The 23,590-nt window shown below is 41.1% G+C and overlaps 1 protein-coding gene and 1 long non-coding RNA gene across 2 annotated transcripts; one reads left to right on the top strand and one right to left on the bottom strand.

Annotated features, from left to right (window-relative positions):
- Positions 1 to 949: 949 nt before the first annotated feature.
- Positions 950 to 5,441, top strand: LOC140105812 (uncharacterized). Its single transcript, XR_011850639.1, has 3 exons — positions 950 to 1,045; positions 2,406 to 2,498; positions 5,323 to 5,441. It is a non-coding gene; the product is annotated as an uncharacterized lncRNA (long non-coding RNA).
- ELOVL3 (ELOVL fatty acid elongase 3) lies at positions 2,272 to 16,219 on the bottom strand. The gene is made up of 4 exons (XM_072129912.1): positions 16,049 to 16,219; positions 9,360 to 9,491; positions 8,357 to 8,508; positions 2,272 to 5,707 (listed from the first exon to the last, which is right to left on the bottom strand). The coding sequence occupies exons 1-4, from the start codon at positions 16,144 to 16,146 to the stop codon at positions 5,286 to 5,288; spliced, it is 804 nt and encodes a 267-aa protein (XP_071986013.1). The 5' UTR covers positions 16,147 to 16,219; the 3' UTR covers positions 2,272 to 5,285.
- Between the last annotated feature and the right edge of the window lie 7,371 nt (positions 16,220 to 23,590).

Genomic DNA, 23,590 nt, shown 5'->3' with positions numbered 1-23,590 from the left:
ACTCCTGTTTTGGACATCAAAAACTGCATCTGAAAAACTGAACATGTGAACACACCCTGAAGTGTGGGGAAGCTAAATATTCCTTTTCTGTCTAGGCCACCAAAATGCCTTGACCTAATAGAATTGTGTACAAATTCTCCCCACCTTTCCAGTGGATTCACACGTACAACAATTTGCCCAACAGTCTCATTCATCAGAAGAGAACCTGCATGTACTTCTGCAACAGATTTTCTACAAAACTTGCCATATTCACAATATGACCTAGATATAGGTGACTTTCTAAGTAGAAGTGGATTTATATATATATATATAATTTTTTTTTTCAAATTCCTATAATCAGAATCGGAACAGAATTAGTAGTAAAGTACATAATAACTGACGTAATGTAGTGTGTGACTACAACTAATGGGCAGTTTTACAGGGTGTAAGTATGATGACTGTATGAGTATTCCCTATTTATTTGATGTTCCCCTATTACTTTTTATTACATGTACAGCAAAGGACTTTGAACATTTTTGCTCCGGGCGCAGTGCCAGGGACACACCTGAGCGCACACCTGCTTCCTATTGAGAAGAATTGCAGGCTCAGATTCTAGCGCTGACAGCTCCATGTGAGGATTTCAATTGTAATGTGAAGGAGTTGCCTAATATTTGCTTGTAATCTTTTGCTTATATGTTAAGATTAGACAGAACTTGCACATTCCATAACAGAAAAATGGCTTCTATTATATCAAAATGATAGAGTTGGGACATTTAACCATTTGCTAACAAATGGAGATTCCAAATTAAATCTAAAAGCAATCCAACACTGACATGCCGCCTAGCCCAAGGTCTGATCAATCAGGTATGGTAGGTATGTACACAGTATGATATTGAATAATGGACATATTTTACTTTTCTCACACTTGTTACTTTTCCCTCCTTTAGTTCATATCACATTACACACACATCAAGTATAACCTGTTTCTTACTAAGGAGGTGGAAGGTATCAGCATAAGGCTGTGTCCGTCTACTTGTCAGGTGTGGCACTCTGCAATTCAGGAGAGGTTAGTATACTGGAAACGTCCGGAAAATCATGCAGGAACTTTGGATTGACTGAAATTGCTTTTGTAGGAGATATGAAAGATATAAGTGAGAGCTTTCTCATGAATACTGAGGTCCCATTGCAATCTTATTAAATTTCGAAACCTTTTTCATTGTAAGAACACACATCATCAACAGCTTTATGTTATCCCTACCCCACCTGACCCAGCGTTTATATGAAGAGGCTCCTTTTTTTGATGTATCAAACAACCAGCCACGCGACCTGACAATTCTATGCCATGTCCTGCCTGACATAGAATTGTAGTATAACCTACGCCATGTACAGACACCCGTCCCGTCGTGATCCCCACTGTGCGTTGTCCGACAATTTCCTGCATGTGTCTCTTGTCCTGCTGAGGTCCGCCGGAGTTCATCTTCTTCTTCCCGGTGCATGTGAGTGCTGATCTTGCGACACAATTTCATTGTGAAATTCCGCGGTTTGTCCGAATTAGTCTGGTTGTCCAACGTCCACGCCCCCCCATTTGTGTTGCATGCAAGCCGGCGTCGATGTGCGGCAAAAAAATTGCGAAACCCAGGAAAAATTCGCTGTTCGGACCCTTAGTAAATGTGCCCCAATGTATAGTTGTTGTGCCATCGTGGGGATGGGAACGACCCCCTAGCTCACTATACAGTCTGGCAAGCCCCATGAAACATCCCTCCATGCCCACTTGGCATGTAGGTGGTGTAAGTTGGGAAATTGTAAGTACAAGGTAGGAAAGGGAGAGTTCTTGGGCTGTGTTCAGACTAAGGCTGGCGCTACACGTAGCGCTTTGAATGCGCTTGCAAACGCAAACAAAGTCGCGCCCACCGGGGCGGGCCTCGGCCCGATCGCATCGGCGTTTCTAATTTAACGCGAAACACCGGCGGCTCGTTCCCGATCACAGGAGTTTCCATAGAAACGCCAATGCGATCGGGCCGAGGCCCACCCCGGTGGGCGCGACTTTGTCTGCGTTTGCAAGCGCAGACAAAGCGCTACGTGTGGCGCCAGCCTAAGGGTACATTCACAAAGATGTATCTATCTATGATACTATGATCTATGGGGACATTTATCCGGCTGCATAAAAGTCCCCCAGACGGTCATGTGAATAAGCCCCAATGCAATGAGAAACCAATTTATTTTGACCCACCTCTTATTATAAAATGATCAGACCTTACATATAACTGTATTGTATAAAGAAAATCCTTTATTTTAATGTTACAAATGTAAATGCCGTGTTATTGTACAACATTTGTGTACTAATTTCCAATAAAAAATATATTCCGTCTATATATACAATTTACATGAAAAAAAAGAACCTTATCAAATTCATATTTCCTTATCAGAAAATGGGACAATTCACAACACTGCGATACAGGACGTTGATCATTCATGATAGAACCCATTTCTTCATTCTAGAATTGTCGCTTACAATGGTGGTAAGTAGCAAACTGAAACGTTTCACATATATTCTGTATGTTCTCTAGTGACATGATCCAATTCTGTGTATGCCATATATTATAGATCATTGTATTTTACTTCAAGATGTCTGCTCTGTGGTTTTAAACCATTTTGCAAGTAGTGTGTTAAGTGTGAGTGCAGTAAATGTGTTTTTGCTTGTCAAAAAAAATGAAGACTTAAAGGGGCGGTTTTATACAGGGCATTATGTCTTCAGAAGAATCCCCTACTGGTGGGTACCTGCTGCTTGCAGAGGACTGGATGGCAGATCCATTAAGGAAAAGACAATCCCTTGACTTTATAAATTAAACGAGTGTAGTCCACTTGACAAAGGCACCATTTAGTATTTAACACTGAAATAAATACACCTATGATTAACAAATTTCATGAATATTATTATATGAAGCACATTATACACATTTGCAATAAATTACTGTTCTCTATAAGTCTACAAAACACATTCTTCAAACACTGTAGGAACAGAGGTGACTGAAACAGATATCATCAGTATGTTTAGCACAGAAATAAATAACTGGGGTGAGACCCAAATACAATTATCCCAACATCATCTGTCAAGCAAGAGCTGGAACACCCCCATAGCCAACTGACGACCAAAATCAGTGGAGCCAATGCTTTTGTGTGTTCACAGGAGTCTTATTCTCAATGCTGTGATTTATCAGGGTACAAATGTTGTAGTTTAGAGCAGTGTTCCCCAACCAGCAGGCCGATCTCTGTGAAAACAAAAAAAAAAACAATACTCACCTCCCCTGTTCCCTAGCAGAAGTCTTCTCTTCCTTTACTTTATTTCCACATTAATGTGCTGCTCTTTTGGCGTGTGTGATAATGTCATTACATCGTGTCTCCTGACAATAGAGTCATGCACTAATGTGAAAGAAAAGTGAAGGAAGAGAAGACTGCTGCAAGGGAAGAGGAAGGCGAGAATTAGATTTTTTTTTCTTAACAGAGTTCAGCTCTTAAAAGGGGACATTGGAAGGAGGGGGGGGGAGTTATCTAGAGGAAAGGGGGCACGGGAGGGGGGCATGCTGCAGGAAAGTGGACAATTAAGTGGGGGGCGCTTTTTCAGGAAATAGGCAATATTCGCTAGGCACACAGCGAGTTATGGGGCATGCAAACATACATATTTGACTATGACACCAGACCACATCCCCCTACCCACCGGTCCCTGGAGAAAATTTATGTTTACAGCCGGTCCCTGGGCAATTAAAGGTTGTGGACCACAGGTTTAGAGAATCAAAAAGCAGTGCTGTTATAGTGCCACAATGGTATTTTGTGTCTCATTGGCTTGTGATGTTTAGGAGGACATGGTAGATGTATTGCCAGAAGTTATAAGCTATGCTTCCATTTTATAGTATCATATAGCAGCAGCATTACCAGTACAGGAGCAATATTGTTGTATAATATTGTTATTTTTCAGTAACTATTAGCAAAAAAAGTGAAAAACATAAAACCATCTTCATAAAAATAGATTGTCAGTATAAGTAAAGGATGTTTTTCTCATTCATTACATAGTACAGTAATACTGCTCAAGTCATGGTCTATTCTATATTGCATATTCAATAATAAATTATTAAATTTTGGAGATTGCCCGTTATCAATTGTAATTTTAGGTCTTGGGAATTGCACATAGCTATAACTCTGTGAATATGCCCTGTACAGTCTGTCTTGTGCACAAAGCCCAAATGATTTGAACAAATTAGAGAGTCACCGGGGGAGATTTATTAGAAGTGTCCGAGGTAAAACTGTTCTAGTTGCCCATGGAAACCAATCAGAGCTCAGCTTTGATTTTATAAACAGCTGTGGAAAAATTAAAGTCGAGCTCTGATTGGTTGCCATGGGCAACTAGAACAGTTCTGCTTTCAGACACTTCTGATCAATCTCCCCCACTGTATTTGTGTGCATACAAATATAACACAAGCTCTCCATTAGGTGGTCCCTAACATCTCAAGGACATTAGTATAATCGTTGACTTGTGTGTAACTCCCTCTTTCAAATATGCTATTCTATTCTTGTATTTTTGTATCAGTGTTCAATTTCTATATATATCATACTAGTCAAAGTAGGTCCCCACATCTATGCCCTCTGTGCTCATGTCTGATGGATGTAGAGTCACCTGAAGCGGGTTTACCTCATGTTTTTTGTAATGTGTGTGGAAGGGGGATGATATTACTTAATTTACCAATATACAGCTTTCTTAAAATGTAAAGTGAAGCTTCCTGTCATTTACCTCATCAGCCACACATTCCTGTCCATAAAATGGCCGCAGATGGAGGGTCATGTGATCTCTATCCATGTCTATCTCCCTGCCCGGACCTTAACCTTATATTCATGAATACTATTCAGGTGATTGTTCATGGACAGATAGAGATCACATGACCCTCCATCTGCGGCCATTTTATGGTCAGAAATCTCTGGCTGGTGAGGTAAAAGACAGGAGGCTGCACTTTACATATCAAGAAACCAGACTCCCTTTAATTCTTTATACCTATATATGAGATATTTTGGACCTGTATCTGTCACACAAGGGAATAAGATTGAGAGGATGTATCCAGGTAGAATATATGGACCTGTCTGGAGTATGTACACTGTACACCAGTCTGCTGGTTACAAATAACCTCAGTTGAGGGCAATATTGGCAAGAGACATGTAACAAATGTTATATACTACATTACTCATTAATATAATACATAGACCCTAGTCACAATTTACTATAAGAAATGTTCGCCGGTAAGAAAGGATTGTATTTAAGGTTAATCTTCCTTCCTCTTTGTTGGGGTTCTCATGTAGGAATTATAAAAGAAGCTACAGAAAAGGATGAGATAACTTGTGTACATCAGGGTTGACCAGAAAATGTTCTCCGGAGTACTTGAGCATGTCCCACTTTGCATCCATCTGTAGACCAGGACATTGACTATCATGCCCATCAGCATCTGCAAGATCTGGGTGATTGTGATGAACATGGCACACGGACGTGGCACCTGAATTTTTGCAGCTCGTAGTGTATAATAGGAATACATAAAGGCGTGGACAGTGTAGTTCATTGTCATGAACCAACCTCCTCCTGCTACGGTATCTTTATATGTAAACCAGGTGTAGAGCAGCACTGTAATGTGATGATACCAGTGAAGGAATATTAGCTTCTGCTTGCGCAGGACAATGAACAAAGTGTCACCTGTAAAAAGAGAGAGAATTAATTGCAATACAGCTAAATAAGGTGAAGCATGCAGGCACCAATATGTACTCATATAGGAAGTAAGACTGACTGACCAGAAAAGTCTCTTTAAACAATAAGGGTAGTTACAAATCGGGTTATATACTATGAGAGTCTATGTAGTCAAGCAACATATAGAGTATAGTATTACAAGCTCAAACAACAGCAGTGCTTTAACAATAGTGACCTTTCATTTACATAATTACCTAGAGAAGCCTCTATCATTGTGTAATGTAATCATGATCACTACTTATATCTGGCGATAATGCAGCTTGTGTTCAGATTAAGAGTTAGGATGTATTCACAAATCTGACGGAATTCAAGACAACTTCTTAGTATTAAATGTCATGAATGTGCATGTGGATCGCCCCATTCAATAAATCTGATACTTGTGTGGTAACTGTCATTGTAAATCCAGTTTAAAGGTTTCGGCCAGGATTTTCCTATTGATGGTTTACCCTCAGGGTAAGCCATCAACGTGGGGGCTGGCACCCACAATTGGGGCGCTCCGTAAACAGGGATTTGGAGATAGAGGTAGTTGGCTCTGTGTCCCCATTCCCTTTTAGTGCCTTCCAGCCATAACAAGGACATGGAACTAACTGTTTTTGGCTTGGGGTCCTTAAGTTTACAGATGATTAGTACCGGGGCCGTGTGTCAGTTAAAAAAGTATGAGCCAATAGAAGGAGAGGCCATCAATAAATTCTGGCCAGACCCTTTAATAAGTGAGCAGTCATTTACCAAGGTAGATTTCAAATGAAATACAACTGGGAAGATTATAAATGCCATACAATGGACAATTTATATATACTATACATGTTAACTTAGTCCTGACCAGTGCTTGACTACTGCACCATATCACATATACAGAAATGTCAGTCAATGAGTTGAACAATTGTGCAACTTAAATAGCCGGACAGTTGTCCTACATTGGATTAAGATCTCCTATGAACAGCTAAAATATTATAATTTATGCAAAATGGAATAGTCTTTGGAAGCCAAGTCAAGTTCTGTATCTGCAACTCATTCAACAAACAGAAAACACACCAAACTTACATGGCATGAGACAATATATTTCATATATGGTTTTCTAAAACTTAACATGGATAAAAAAAACGCACACAGTCTTTTCTTCCACCTTTCACATCCCTCTCAGCTGACCTAACTGCCACAATTCATGGCTCCACACCCTCTTCAGTCCGTAAAGTCTGCTGCCTTGGAGTGATCTATGACTTTGTCTTATCCTTTAAGCCTCACATCCAGTCCCTTACTACAACCTGCCGTCTCCATCTCAAGAACATATCTCACAACCAACCCTTCCTCAATCCAGAGTCTACAAAATTACTAGTCCATGCCCTTATCTCTCGCTTGGACTACTGCAACACCCTTCTCTGTGGTCTCCCGGCAAACTCTCTGACACCTCTCCAATCCATCCTAAACTCTGCTGTCCGGCTAATCCATCTGTATCCTCGATTCTCCTCTGCCTCTCCTCTCTGCCAGTCTCTCCACTACTTACCCATTGCACAGCAAATTCAATTTAAAATACTAACCATGACTTACAAAGCCTCCACAACCTGTCCCCTCCATATATCTATGAACTAATCAGCCATTACCGTGCCACACAATCTCCCTTCCTCATAGGACCTTCAGCTTTATTTTATTACCACCCACTCTTCTCATAACCGTATCCAGCACTTATCCCGTGCATCTCCCATACTTTGGAACTCTCTACCAAAATGTATCAGACTGTCCCCCACGTTCCAAACCTTCATATGTAATCTGAAAACCCACCTGTTCAGGATCACCTACAACACACATTACCTGCACTGCTCCCTCACCTCAAGTCTCCATCTATCCTCCCATATAAATTGTGAGCCCTCACGGGCAGGGTCCTCCTTCCACTTGTCTCCTTATCACTGTACTTTTGTATTTGTACGTGTCTTAATGTTATATATGTGAACCCCTTACTACTTGTACAGCACCATGGAATTAATGGTGCTTTAGAAATAATAATATACTGTATATATATATTCGGCCCAAACTAAAAACATGACCAGTTATAGAGTTCCTATAATTTGGAGGATCACAATGATCTATAAGATAGTTACTACAAAGTCCCATTACCATAGAGAAAGATAAGTCCTTTTTGCTTCATTACAATCCAGATCAATGCCAGTATTCATGGTAACAATGGTCTCAACTGGTTCTTCTACATTCCTCAAAAGCTGGTCTCCTCTATAGGCACCAATGACATATCAGTTCCCATCTTAAGAACGGAGACATTTTTACATATATCTTTTTACCATATCTTTAAAAGTCTGAACTGTTTTTACTTCGCTGAAGTTGATGATGACCTTTATGACTGCTATGATTATGTAACATTCCTCTCTTACCCAACTTATCTGAAGGTGGAATGTGGTCTAGTTGACTGGGTAACCCCTATGTATAGTGCATATGGTACACAGCCTCTGAATAGGGAATTGGGAATGCTGTATAGTCACCAGTATAAAAGCTTTTGCCCTGGAGAGATGGTTCCACCGAGTTCAGCCTGACTCATGAAACGCATGATTTAAAAAAAAAAGTCAAACACTGATCTTAAAGCCATGAACTTACCAAGTTCAGGAACTTTACTGACGACGAAGGCATATGCCCAAAACTTGCTTACAGGCGCATTATAAAATCCACGGTCACAGACTGATTGCTTGAAACCATTGGAGAGGAGTATGTTACCCATGTACCAGCCGGTGCGAATTGCCCCAATAATACTGCAAACGGGATATAAAATGTAAAAGTCATATCACTGAACCAACCACAGATTTTCATGACATTAGTCAGCATGTGACAGCAGAAAACCAGAATATCCATGCTCTGCTATTGATTGGTGAGACCAGCAGCTTATGGCACATCCTATAAATTTTGATCAATACAATTCAATAGGATTTGTGCCTCAAATTTTTCCTAATCCTCCGACAACTGCGACAATGTTATGATTTATACTTCTTTGAGTTGCTTATATGGCTAAAAGTGTCAAATAAAATTGGTTAAATAGTTACTAGTGATCGTTTATTACTTTTGGGATATTGTCTACATTGCAGTAAATGAACATATGCTGTATTATAGGACAGACAATACCATTGAATAATTTACTGAGCGTGGTATTGTAAAACAATGGGTTGTGTGACACAAAAAGGGTTTCCATAGTCTGCAGCAAACAGGACATTCATAATACACAACAGTACTCCATAATCAAATAACACAAGAACTATGCGACCATGACTTGCAGTAGACTTAATAGAGCTTTACCGTTCACCTGTATAACTTCAATTTTATATGAATGTTTTCTCTGTCAGATTTCATTTAAAAAATCCAATAGAAAGAAAAATCTTGGAATATTTCATTGAACTCTACAAGCATTGCTTATCTCCATGCATAGGCCATAAACTGTACAAGAGTAGTAGTGATTGTGATACAAGGAGCATTATCAGGGAATTGCACTAGATGCAGATATTATATCAGCTAATAAATATTAGCAAAGATCATCATAAATAAACCGTATTACCGTTGATAATTCTGCATAACAATATCCCCTCCCCCCCCCAAAAAAAAAAAAACTCACCTGAATATCGCAAGTATTAAGGACCAAAGCATCAAAGGTCTTCGCAATTCAAACCCTTTCCTTTTCTTCATGACGTGCTGGCCTCCAAATATCAGAGCAGCATACAGAAGGGAGAAAAAGAAGGACTTACTCCTGTAATGAGAACAGATTGGTTAGAAAGGTTGAGACTAAAACTCATGACCGCAACATATCAATATTAAAGTGCAATTAAAGTGCACCAGACGTCAAAGGTCGTTATAAAACGGGGCATATTCATCTTCAGCAGATGCGACTGCAGTTTATGTTGAACCTACTCCATGAAAAAATGCTGTTAGATGGGTGAAAAATCTTCCCTACAAACCCCAATATCTACCCCACTCTTTAAAATATTGAGTGGAGCAGCAGTATGACAGTGGACATGAGACCCCCATTCTTGGGATTATGTGTGGCGTCAGCGGAAGAACCAACAATCATCAAAATGAATCACTTATCCTGTGGATAGATAAAAAGCGGTGACTTTGGGACATTTGTGACTTTGCACATTTGAAAAATAAAGTAAGGCCCAGTTTTTCACCGATGCTGGATCATGGTTCGTTTCTTTACTGGACTTTGGGACAAACTCTGAGGGTTCGTTCATATGGTTAGTTTTTCAGATGCAGTTTTTGATGTCCAAACCAAGAGTGGAGTGAAAAATAGAGGAGCAGCTTCTCTCACTGATATGCAGGGGCGTAACTTGAGGGGGTGCAGAGTGTGCAATCGCAACCCGGCCCAGGAGCCCATAAGGTGTCACTTTCCCATATGAAAAGACTAGTACTATAAAACATACATTATAGTCAGGGGGTCTGGCACAGACTTTTCACTGGGGCCCTGCATATTCAAGTTAGGCCACTGCTGATATGTTTTCATCTATTGTGCTCCACACCTGCTTTTGGCTTCAAAAACTGCATCTGGAAAAGTTAATGTGTGGCTGCAGCATTATTTAGGCTGCAGCATTATTTAGGCTGCAACCCCATGTTCAGTTTTTCAGATTCAGTTTTTGAAGCCAAAAGCAGGTGTGGATCATAATGGGTGCAGACTACTCACTAAGCGCTGTTCCTCCTCTATTTTCACTCCCCTCCTGGTTTTGGCGTCAAAATATGCATCTGAAAAACTGAACATGTGTCCGCAGCCTTAAAAGTAAAGCTTTGAAGCTATTTTTTTTCTTTTCAGAAAATAATGCTCTGTCCACTTCTGACAGATAAGGAGGCTAATGTATAACTCCTTCCATAACAAGAGCACATATCCCTTAATGGTTCAGCTATGTAAGAAATATATAAAAAAGAAAAATAGACTATCCAGGGAAAAAGAGTTAAATCATTACAGGCTTTACCAGGTTATCTCTGAGTATTGAGGAAGGGGGGGGGGGGGGTAGGGGCCAGAAAGCTGAATTGCGGAAACCAATTAAAAAAAGCAAAGGAAAAAGAAGGACATGGGAACATATTTCTACAATATAAAATAGCAGATTCATCCAGCACCAAGCGTTTGCATAGGTTATATGAGGTTACCTGTACCTGTGCTGGATATGTCTTATGCATTGATTGGAATTTTTTAAATAATGCCTGAAGACAAAACTTTTTTAATAACAGGAGGGTTTTGGTGCTTGATCAATCTGCTTTTTTGTTGTATTTCTGACTCCGGCCCGAGGGGGATCTACAGCACACACTGCTCCCAAAATACTAGTGAGCTGGACATTTTATTTTGCAATATTTCTAGAATAAAGTATATTAGATGAATAGATGAGGTCTAAGGCATTGATCCATAATTTGGTGCCCTGTTGAATCATTTTATGTGCAGGAAACACGTGGAACTGTATGTACTTTATATAATATGTAATATTACACATCCATCTTATTTACCTGGAATAAGTGCACTGAGTATGTATACAGAATTACAATGTTAACAGATGACTTATCTTCAGATAACCAATTATAGATTTATCAAAAATATATACAGAGAGAGAAACCTGTTAGTCACACGGGAGTGTTCATGAGAAGGCTCAATTATGAGACCACAGGAAAACTACAGATAAGTTGATCAGTGGGTGTGAGAGCAGGTCATAGGTGCTGCATTTATCAGATGAAGAAAGGAACACCTAGGAAAAACCACCTTGCGTTGCTCTACGGGAATTTGCATTTCTGTATAATTAGGAAAATGGCTTCAGGCTGGTATAGACAATTGTGTTTGATTAAACAAAACAATTCCCAGATATTTTTGGGCTCACTGAAGTGTATGACCTGGTAGGATTGACCAGAGCTTTTTTTTTTTTTGCTACTAGCAAGATCATATGTCACGGTGTCGCAAATATCATACTGTGTACATTGTCACTGGAAACTACTACTGTTTCCATCTGATACACTATGGTCTACTGGTGTGTAACCTAATGTATTACTATACCTAAGACATGTAGGGTATTATTAACTATACCTAAGGGCGATGTTACACATGGCGCTTTGAACACGTTTTTGAGCAATCAGTTGAAAAACACATAATTGGTTAAACTTGTTAAAAAACGGATGCGTTTTATAACGGACACTTAAAAACAGATCCAAAACGCCATGTGTGGCATCACCCTAAGAAAAGTAGGGTCTCACTGGGCTCATAAGTCTGGTGGTCATCCCAGGTTTCAATTGAGCTAAGTAACCCGCACATGAGCATGGCCAAAATGAGCAATGGTTCTGACTAGGACACGCGCTACTTTCTAACAAATCAGTTGCACAGTCCATTACAATAACGCCCGTGGGAACAGAACCATTAAAAAGTATTGCATTCAGTACTGCCATTCATATAATGTGTGCATCGGCCCTAATAATAAGAATTCCTTTATTTATATAGCGCACACAGATTACGCAGCGCTGCACAAAGCTTGCCAGATCAGTTCCAGTCCCCATGGGGCTCACAATCTAATCAACCTACCTTTTTGAGTGTGGGAGGAAACCGGAAGACCCGGAAGACATCCAAGCAAATACGGAGAGAACATACAAACTCTTTGGAGATGTAGACCTGGATGGGACGTGAACCCAGGACACCTGCACTGCAAGGCTGTAGTGCTAACCACTGAGCCACCGTGCTTAAATGCTGAACTAGAAATGTTTGGCTTTCTGTAAGGTAGGTGGCGTTTCCAGCACAACAGTCAGGCTGTTTATAGACACTTGTGTCTCTCCTCTTGAAAAACCCTGTCCACATTATGTGAATACAATGCAGCTCTCATGTATTCTAATGGTTGCACATGCATGGCATTGCTCCATTCAAAGTCTGTGAACCTGAAGATAGACTAGGACTGTACCCTCACCAGTCACATAAAATATTGGGGGAGATTTATTATTTTTTCCTTGACAGTTTTCTGGCACATAAATCTTCCCTTCCCAGCCAGTTTGGGATGTTTTCCTCCCCACCCGCTACTTTGGGATGTGATGCAGTGTGAAGGTGCGGAGAACCAGGGCTGAGAAAGGGGTGGTCTGGGGGCAGTCACTGGCGTACACGCCCCGTCCCACCACATTTACTGTAGTCTCCGCCAGAAAACCATCGGAGTCTATGTCAATAATCTCCACCATGTCAAACCTCATCTGAACACGTCTGACCTAGCCGGAGACTCTTAGTTTTTATTTTTTTATTATTTTAAACAGCCAGTTTTAAGAAATTCCCTCAATCTGTGTTTTAAAGACCACGGATGTAATCAAATATTTTTTCTTATGGGCAAAATGCTTATTTGTTTCAATTAAGGCAAAAAAAAAAATTCTCCTCCAACGAAAAGTCTAAACAATCCTGGCCATCCTGGTATATACACTGCTGCTGAGTTACATTAGGCAAATTAGACTGAGAATCAGATTTAGTATTACATAGTAGAGGAGACCTTTGTACCCGGAAACACATTTTCTTCGGAATATTCTAGAACCTTCGCTGCACTATGGGCGTGTGCGGAATGTGACAGTAAGGAATTCCTGAAAACTCTCACTGTCTTTGATGCTGCTGTCATGTAATGTTAGAGAAGGCTGCAAGGTTTCTTACATTTAATTTAAATGAAATAAATGCTAATTTTTTGATGTATGTGAGAAGCCTCTAGGTGTAGAGAAACTACAAATCCTAGCATTGTACATATTAGGAGTCATAGTACCTCACGAGCTATGTATTCACAGAATGGAGACAACTCATGTATAGTTTTACAATCATTTATATATTCTATTCATTGAGAGGCAGAGTGTATAACTTGCTTACACGGGCATAGGATTGTACAACCTCCCTCCAAGTATTGCCAGTCAGGCTGCATTTGCGCTTTTGGGAAGTTCTCTAAATATACAGATATTAAAGATCTATCACCAGGACGAAGGATAGTAAACCAAGCACACTGACATACTGGTGTGTGCCCCCTTTGGAGGGATCTGCTCTTCTTTTAGCTTCTTAGTTCCTGTTTTTTTTTTTTTTTTTAACAAAAAAGGCTTTTTAAATTATGCAAATTAGCCTGAGGGTTTTCAGGCTCTATACATGTTAATGAAGCCTGGAGCCCCTCAGGGTGATTCTTAAAGCCATTTTTTTAAAGGGAACCCATCACTTCAGTTTAGACTTGGACAGGTTCCCATAGAGCCCTTATAGCATAAGGGAACCCTTTTTTCACCTTATCAAAATCTCACAAAAGGATAAAATGAACTGGTATCCAGGCAGAGAATTCAGCGAGTCGAAGTGGGTTTAGTACACCTCTGGCTGTCTGGTCGAATTACGCTGTGCATAAGCTGCCTACGGCTGTCATGTGCAGTGAAGTCATAGCAGTGGTGTACTCTGCTGGCCGGCTCACTGTGCAAGCAAAGCTAAGCAGGAAGGCGCACATGCTTAGTGAGCCGGCTGGTAGAGTACACCAACCTCTCCGATGCTCACTGCGCATAACAGCTGGAAGTGGATGACTTAGGGGAAGAAGGTGTGAATTTCATATGGAGGGGAGAGCAAGCCGCCCGACTCGAGTGTATGTACTCCGCCCACTTCGACTCGCTGGATTCTCTTCCTGGTATCCAAAGTTCATTTTATCCTTTTGAGAGCAAAGATTATTTTTTGGTAAAAAAAGGGTGCCTTATGCTATGAGGGCTCTATGTGATACTGCTCAAGAATAAATTTTTGCAAACAGCAGTGACAGGTTCCTTTTTTAGAACAAGGACATAGGAAGCTTAAAGAAGAGTCGGATCCTGTCGGAGGGCTAATACACCAATTTGTAAGTGTGCTTGGTTTACAATCCTTCATGCAGGTGGTAGATGTCCTTTAAGGAGTACAAGAGCCTTTCTAACATAACTCATAGAGATGAAGACACTTTCACCACGATCAGGTGCAGATAGAAACAGACCAAGGAATTGTTAAATATATATATTTCTATACATTAAAAGCATACATATAAATAAACCCCTTGATACATACATTAATGTATCATTAATATGTATAACAAAAAATGGTTGGAGTGTTGGATTGATTCAGCCTTAGTCCTGATCCTTGTCCTTTGTAGTTAATGACCCTTCTTTACACACCCATAATTTTCTTATGACTTCTGCATTGTGACTGTGTAATGCAAGTTTTTAAAGCATGAACAATACAGCAAATGTATTTTTTTTTTGTGGGTCCATCTCGCTATGGGCAACTTTTACTCTTTTCATATCATATCTTGGAATGGATTGATACCGACTATTGTGGTCATTATAACCACTCCTACTAGAATAATTAGCCAACTATTCAAGGCACCTTTAATATATAGTGTAGATATATTGTATAAGTAACAACATTTATTACCATTTATGACTCTACAAATGTAGATTATATTCTTTGGTGACCTCATCACCCAGCAAGAAAGCAAATAAAACTACTGAATGCAATATATGGCCACTAAACGTTCCATCTCTGGGACCTGCACCTATTTTGAGGATGGACGTTGCTTGACCCCTATATCACTATATCATAGCCATTATGAAATTGGTGGGCAACGACTATGGAGTAAAGTTGGACAGTAGGTGGGACACAGAGTGAGATGAATCAACCACTCATTATGAGGAGATTGGTGGGCACACATGGTGCTCTACGGTCACTTTTATGAGAGTTCTGAAACTGAGTGGGCAACTCAGGTTATTACAATGACTATGGTCAAAAGTTGGACAGTTGGCGGGACACAGTGACTGCGATGCTTCATCACACTGAGCAGGTATCCGGAATAAGTGAAAAGATTGGAAAGGCATGGCTGGTGACGTCACTTGCCAGTGTAAGCTTGTCCATGCCATTCTCAATCAATGGTGCAGAAGAAATCAGCAACTGAATATTAGGTGGATAGTAGAGGTAGTAGGGTATAATATATATATATATATTATATATATATATATATATATATATATATATATATATATATATATATATATATATTTTTTTTACCAATGCTTAATCCATCCAATGGGTAGGCTCAGAATTGTGGTCTAGTAAGGGAAGTTAGTTTACAGAACACAAAGAAAAATGTAGGATATAAGCTGTAGTAGTTCTAAAAGGGAAACACTGTTCCATACAATATGAGATTCTGATGGTTTACATGGTCAGATCTACATTGAATACAGAAAAAAGAATGTATGAATGACTAAAGTTATGTCCTTAAAAATAAACTTTAAAAGGTTTTTTGCATATGGATAAAATAATTGTGAACCATCCTGGCCATCACTCACCAGTTCTGCTGCATCCATTGGATGGCTTCTTGGTCATCAAATCTTTTTTCAAAATCATATTCCTGCAGAAGGACGACCGACACGTTGTGCTCTTCCATGTCTCCAGTGCAAATGAACACCAGTGTGCTCAGTCCTGTGTAACTACTTACAATGAGATAGGACCAGTATAGGAAAATCCTGTTTAACAAGTATCATCACTCCCGACACCCGCCTCTTTACTAAGTACAGCCTACACCTGCCTCACCTGTAGCATCATGTGCAGAGATAACCCTGCTGCAGTTACAAAATCGTTAGTAATTACACAATACTGACTAGTCAATGGCCTTGGGTATATGAATATAGACATGAGGGCTTTCACCATAGTCCCAGGGTGACAACTACTTTACCTCTGTACAGGTTAATCGCGTACAGTGTGCAGTGGTATGGAAGCAGGCTTCACTTTACAAGACATGCTGGCACTCACAGTTAGACAGACAGAATGAAGAAAGTCATTATAAATAATGTCAGTACTATTAACACATCTAAATTACTTATAGAATAAATGATGTATAAATAGAAAGGCTATAAATGTAACAAAAAGTCACACCCCGATAATCTGATAACGATAGTCTATTCTAAGCATAAGCATTCAATACTGAAGTCCTTGAAACCACCTACTTAAAGGGATAGTCCCACCATTCTATCTTGTCCCCTGTCAATCAGATAAGGAGATCAGTTAGAGATTCCTAGGGGTCTGATCACAAAGACCCCCAGAAATAGCAACTTGAAAGTCCCTCTGTGAATGAGCAATGGTATGTATGTGTGGCGGAGGAGGTCTCAGTAGTGCGACCCCCAAGGATCACGAGAACGGGGGTCTGTTGTACCCCCGTTGCACCTGAGATGACAGCAGCAGCCAATCATGCATGCGCTGGCTGATCCGTTCATCTATGTGGAGTTGACAGAGGAGTGTGGCGCCTAAAGTTTATACACAGTTACCGTCCTGCCCCTTTGCCGCTGCCATATGCTCTGCTCCCAGGTCCCGGCGGTTCTGTGTGTGATTATGTCATCACATGCTGCCTGGGTCTTCTAGAGTGTACAATGTGGCACAGACAAATGAGTTCTGTGCCATTCTGCGTATCAATTGTATCTGTGTCTAAGATTGATATGTCTTCTCTGGCACTCCGGCTAATCAGCATAGGCTTTAAAACAGCATTTATCCTCTGTAATGGGGCCCGCCTGGGACTAATAAAGATAATGGGGCACAATTACTTACCCGGTCCAGTCGCGATCCAGCGGCGGGTTCTCCGACGCTGATTCGGGTTCTGCCGGGATTCACTAAGGTCCGTGCACCGATATTCACCAGGTGTCGCTGCTGCGCCGAGGTCCGCCGAAGTTCACCTGCTTTTTTCTGGTGTATGCGAGTGCTTGATCTTGCGACACAAACGGCTTTTTAAATTCTGCGTTTTTTTCCGAATCCTTCGGGTTGTCCGGTGGCCAGGCCCCCCGATTTCTGTCGCGCGAAAGTCGGCGCGATTGCGCCAAAAAAAATCGATCGCGTGCGCCACAATCCCGTGAAATACAGCGCAAAGCGGAAATATTCGGGAAAAACCCGACGGATTCGCGGCTGCGGACCCTTAGTAAATGTGCCCCAATATCCATGATCACCACAGATTCACCCATTGATAAGTGTTATTTTCCTTTAATCCCTATTCTATGGCACCTTAATAGTTAAAGTGTATAATTAATATGTTATTGCTCATTACTTTGAAAATATACAGTTTATTGATAATCACACACACTATAAAACTGCTTGATAGTTTGCCTGAGCTTGACTATTGTGCCTTGTAGATGCAAAGTATTTATTACTGCAGTAAAATGAAGTAATAGTAACTGATAGGCCATCATCTTAACAGTTTACAACATTGTTGCAGGACAAATCCAAAATGCGTTTGTAGATCACAGTAAAATTACATGACAAAGCTTGGGACCATTTAACTACTATGCACATGTCCCCAGGGTGATGTGATTGATCTCAGGCTCCAGCTTATCTGTGGATATACTTTCTGTGTATAGCAACCATGGCGTGAAAGACATCAGTGGCCCAACAAGTCTTACACCTTGTTTCCGATTACTATAGAAACATGTCTACAAATACTACAGGAAAGGATGGAAGCTTCCAGAAACTAGTACATTGCACTAGTACTACTTCTCTTTAGAGAACTAAAGAAACTCTGATAAATGCAAAAAAAATGCTAAAACTCTTACATGTATTTCTTATTAAATAAATGATTTAACAGGAAACTACCATTTGATTTGATGCATTATGAAGCAAACACACCTTGAGACTGCTGTAGCTACACTGATGCAGGATCATATCTTGGTTAATCCCTGTGCCGAGTGGTTTTGCTGATAAAACAGATATAACATTATGATCTGTCGCTACTATGGCTGGTTCAGCACTTCTCCTAGCATGTACGTTATTTTCTGCAGGAGAGGATGATGTAGTCTCTGGGTTGTGCCTGAAGGCAGAATATTCAATTGCTGCACCATCCCCCAGCTGCTGTATATGAGTGATCCAGCTCATGTTGATCTAGGCAGCCTGTCTGACCCAGCTTTCCAAAGGTGCTGAATGTTACAATAGTTTTTTCAGCAAAACCACTCAGCTCAGGGATTAACCAAGATATGATCCTGCATCAGTGTAGCTACAGCATTCTCAAGGTATGTTTGCTTCATAATGCATCAAATCAAATAGGTTTCCATTAAAATTAAACCAGCACATCATTACAGACAATCATAGAACAGAGTTTTACCAAGGTCCCCAATTTTGTGTTAGTTTTGGTAACACTATGCTACTAATAGATATTGGCAGATATGAAGATAATTCACACAATAATAACACGGATTTAAGCCCCTATAACACACACCTATATGGCGGCCTTATGCCAGCCATACAAACGGCAGCTAACATATGGCCGCCATAGAAGTGCATTGTGCACAGCACGGTATGGTGAGCATAACGTGTGTATCTGGAAAGAGGATAGAACATGCTCTATCTTTAGCCATATGTACGGCCAGCTGCATGTCTCCATATGGAGAAGGAAGGGGTGAGAATGCATGCTACACCCAGGATCCAGCTCTGGCGTACCATACATTTGTGTAAAAGGAGCACAAGGCTACATTCACACGATGTACGACTGCAATACATCGGCGCCGGGGAGAGAAGGAAGCAAAATGTAAATATCCAATTCCAAAAATGAAGCAGCACTCCAAATCCAAACATACTGAAAAATGCAAAGATGGTAAAATAAGATACCATAAGAATCACTGCTTCTATGACAGTTTTCTGCAAGGTGCAAGATTTTGCGATTCTTACAGCAACTCCGTCTGCCTCCACGCCATATGGGCATGGAGGGTTGCGCAGAGTGACATGGCTGCCGGTAGAGTGGGCCTGTGTAATTGTAGAAATCCACATAAACACTTGACGTATAGAAGTGGAGTGAAAAAAAGAGCAAAAATAGCACCTCTGAATGACAAGTTCATACCCATTATGATCCACACTTGCTTTTGGCTTTAAAAACTGCATCTGAAAAACATACCGTGTGAACACAGCCTTAGGCCCTATGCACAAGAACTTTTTTTTTTTGCCATTTCCTACGGATGAGCCACAAATCGCAAAAACAATGGCAATGAAAGTAGAAAATACTGCCGGAGCTACAGATGTGGACCAGACCTCGCAAACCAACGACACACAAGACCACGGGCCTGTTATTTGTGGCCTGTCAGGAAAGCAAAAAGGAATCTCTGTTGCATAATCTGAACACGGCCTTTCATTCGAAGACTGTAAACCCTATGACATTGTCGGTTTCATCTAGGACATTAGTCTGACATATGTTATCTTTATCAGCTAACGTATAAAGGAAAACTCAGCCTTGCTGATGTGTGCTAGGATACCGTATCTTTATATTAGCTGCAGACTTTAGTATATTCTCACATACCATATCTAATCTCCGCACAGGAAGCTCTTACAGCAGACAACGGCTACACTGGAAAGAATAACTACAAGTCATCCATAAAATATATACGGTAATACACCATTGTTCATATTACAGTCTGCCTCCCATTTTAATGAAAATAAATCACTAGTAAAAGGCGACCATTAAAAATCTCACTTTGAGCCTTTACCTACTTATAAGTTTAGATAAAGGAATGGGCCCTGCACCAAACAAGTACAAAATATTCTCTGAAATATCTCCCTTCTATATGTAGAGTAATAAAGGCCTTTTCATATTTTACTGTCTAAGCCCTAGCAGGTCAATTAAAGTGGTTTTGTTGCTGTAAGCATATAATGTAACAAGAAAGTTATAGGCACGTCACAGTAAAATTCCACTAAAACGAGAATCATGTGACTTAGGTCACTTCTATGGATATTTCTGGCTTGGGTGTATATTAGGTTTGGTTGTCCTTCACCTGCTATGAAATAAATGAAGAAAGTCCTGTTCAATACTGTACGAGTAAGTTACGAGAAAGTTATGCATTTACTCATGTTATATCATATGTAACACATGTTATCTATATGTGGTGATGTGTCTGTACATTGTGGCCTGATAATCACCTGTCAGTAGCAATAACTGATAAGGACTGGTCAAAGTTCAATCATAAGATAATTTCTGGCTTAAAATGTGTATGTGTATCCCTATCCAACACTGTAGGGAGCAAATAGTATATTGTCTAACATCTAAAATATAAGTTTCTTGTTAATTGGAATTTTTTCTCATTAGGATTGATTTTAAGTAATTAATTTTAAAAATAAATTGCATATTGATGTTAATGTGAAAGTCAACCTGTCAATAAGGGATGTCATTTTTAGCTGGTGAAGGTTCCAATAGCCCACGCTATGCTGATTAAAATGACAGAATTCTCAATCATTTCACTACTTTATAAAACCTTATTTCACATTAATTGGCTCCCTGATTATGCAGCGATTCCTCGGGTGGGTGGGATCATCTGCAGCAGCCTGTGTTTCCTCATGCTTTCTTCCTCTACTTCACATCATCCAGAAGAACTTGAGACTAAGACACAGGCACACAGCCTTCTGCAGTTGCACCCCTTCCCTCCATACACACTGCTGGCAGGGAGCCAAGTAATGTGAAATACAGTTTTATAGAGTACTGAAATGATTCACAATGCTAACAAAGGGAATTTTAAAATCAGGAAAAGTAGCAGAGACAAAAAACGACAACGCTCATAGGGTAGTAGTCCAAGATCAGGTATATAGTGTTGTTGGTTGGTACGCACCTGTTGGAGTTATGCACGACTTAAGGCACAACTCTAGTTACAGCGTCTGGGTTTGGTGGTTACCTGCAGTAATGGCTCCTCTGTCCTCCTCTCATTACCTGTAGCACTGGCTCCTCTGTCCTCCTCTCATTACCTGTAGCAATGGCTCCTCTGTCCTCCCCTCAATACCTGTAGTAATGGCTCCTCTGTCCTCCCCTCAATACCTGTAGTAATGGCTCCTCTGTCCTCCTCTCATTACCTGTAGTAATGGCTCCTCTGTCCTCCTCTCATTACCTGTAGTAAGGGCTCCTCTGTCCTCCTCTCATTACCTGTAGTAATGGCTCCTCTGTCCTCCCCTCATTACCTGTAGTAATGGCTCCATTGTCCTCCCCTCATTACCTGTAGTAATGGCTCCTCTGTCCTCCTCTCATTACCTGTAGTAATGGCTCCTCTGTCTTCAACTCATTACCTGTAGTAAGGGCTCCTATGTCCTCCTCTCATTACCTGTAGTAATGGCTCCTCTGTCCTCCTCTCATTACCTGTAGTAATGGCTCCTCTGTCCTCCTCTCATTACCTGTAGTAATGGCTCCTCTGTCCTCCTCTCATTACCTGTAGTAATGGCTCCTCTGTCCTCCACTCATTACCTGTAGTAATGGCTCCTCTGTCCTCCACTCATTACCTGTAGTAATGGCTCCTCTGCCCTCCTCTCATTACCTGTAGTAATGGCTCCTCTGTCCTCCTCTCATTACCTGTAGTAATGGCTCCTCTGTCCTCCTCTCATTACCTGTAGTAATGGCTCCTCTGTCCTCCACTCATTACCTGTAGTAATGGCTCCTCTGTCCTCCTCTCATTACCTGTAGTAATGGCTCCTCTGTCCTCCTCTCATTACCTGTAGTAATGGCTCCTCTGTCCTTCTCTCAATACCTGTAGTAATGGCTCCTCTGTCCTCCTCTCATTACCTGTAGTAATGGCTCCTCTGTCCTCCTCTCATTACCTGTAGTAATGGCTCCTCTGTCCTCCTCTCATTACCTGTAGTAATGGCTCCTCTGTCCTCCTCTCATTACCTGTAGTAATGGCTCCTCTGTCCTCCTCTCATTACCTGTAGTAATGGCTCCTCTGTCCTCCTCTCATTACCTGTAGTAATGGCTCCTCTGTCCTCCTCTCATTACCTGTAGTAATGGCTCCTCTGTCCTCCTCTCATTACCTGTAGTAATGGCTCCTCTGTCCTCCTCTCATTACCTGTAGTAATGGCTCCTCTGTCCTCCTCTCATTACCTGTAGTAATGGCTCCTCTGTCCTCCTCTCATTACCTGTAGTAATGGCTCCTCTGTCCTCCTCTCATTACCTGTAGTAATGGCTCCTCTGTCCTCCACTCATTACCTGTAGTAATGGCTCCTCTGTCCTCCACTCATTACCTGTAGTAATGGCTCCTCTGTCCTCCACTCATTACCTGTAGTAAGGGCTCCTCTGTCCTCCTCTCATTACCTGTAGTAAGGGCTCCTCTGTCCTCCTCTCATTACCTGTAGTAATGGCTCCTCTGTCCTCCTCTCATTACCTGTAGTAATGGCTCCTCTGTCCTCCTCTCATTACCTGTAGTAATGGCTCCTCTGTCCTCCTCTCATTACCTGTAGTAATGGCTCCTCTGTCCTCCTCTCATTACCTGTAGTAATGGCTCCTCTGTCCTCCTCTCATTACCTGTAGTAATGGCTCCTCTGTCCTCCTCTCATTACCTGTAGTAATGGCTCCTCTGTCCTCCCCTCATTACCTGTAGTAATGGCTCCTGTGTCCTCCACTCATTACCTGTAGTAATGGCTCCTCTGTCCTCCACTCATTACCTGTAGTAATGGCTCCTCTGTCCTCCTCTCATTACCTGTAGTAAGGGCTCCTCTGTCCTCCTCTCATTACCTGTAGTAATGGCTCCTCTGTCCTCCTCTCATTACCTGTAGTAATGGCTCCTCTGTCCTCCTCTCATTACCTGTAGTAATGGCTCCTCTGTCCTCCTCTCATTACCTGTAGTAATGGCTCCTCTGTCCTCCCCTCATTACCTGTAGTAATGGCTCCTCTGTCCTTCTCTCATTACCTGTAGTAATGGTTCCTCTGTCCTTCTCTCATTACCTGTAGTAATGGCTCCTCTGTCCTTCTCTCATTACCTGTAGTAATGGCTCCTCTGTCCTCCCCTCATTACCTGTAGTAATGGCTCCTCTGTCCTCCTCTCATTACCTGTAGTAATGGCTCCTCTGTCCTCCTCTCATTACCTGTAGTAATGGCTCCTCTGTCCTCCTCTCATTAC

This window comes from Engystomops pustulosus, chromosome 11, assembly GCF_040894005.1.
Source record: "Engystomops pustulosus chromosome 11, aEngPut4.maternal, whole genome shotgun sequence".
In the NCBI taxonomy this organism is placed as follows: Eukaryota; Metazoa; Chordata; class Amphibia; order Anura; family Leptodactylidae; genus Engystomops; species Engystomops pustulosus.
The sequence above is the reverse complement of the archived record's forward strand: the minus strand, read 5'-3'. Positions and strand labels throughout refer to the sequence as shown.

Excerpts from the sequence above, each read along its gene's own strand:
- ELOVL3 (XM_072129912.1), bottom strand. The coding sequence starts at position 16,146 with ATGGAAGAGCACAACGTGTCGGTCGTCCTTCTGCAGGAATATGATTTT. Across the intron at positions 8,509-9,359 it reads TTAATACTTGCGATATTCAG|TATTATTGGGGCAATTCGCA; the intron begins GTGAGTTTTTTT and ends TCCCGTTTGCAG. Across the intron at positions 5,708-8,356 it reads CAGTAAAGTTCCTGAACTTG|GTGACACTTTGTTCATTGTC; the intron begins GTAAGTTCATGG and ends CTCTTTTTACAG.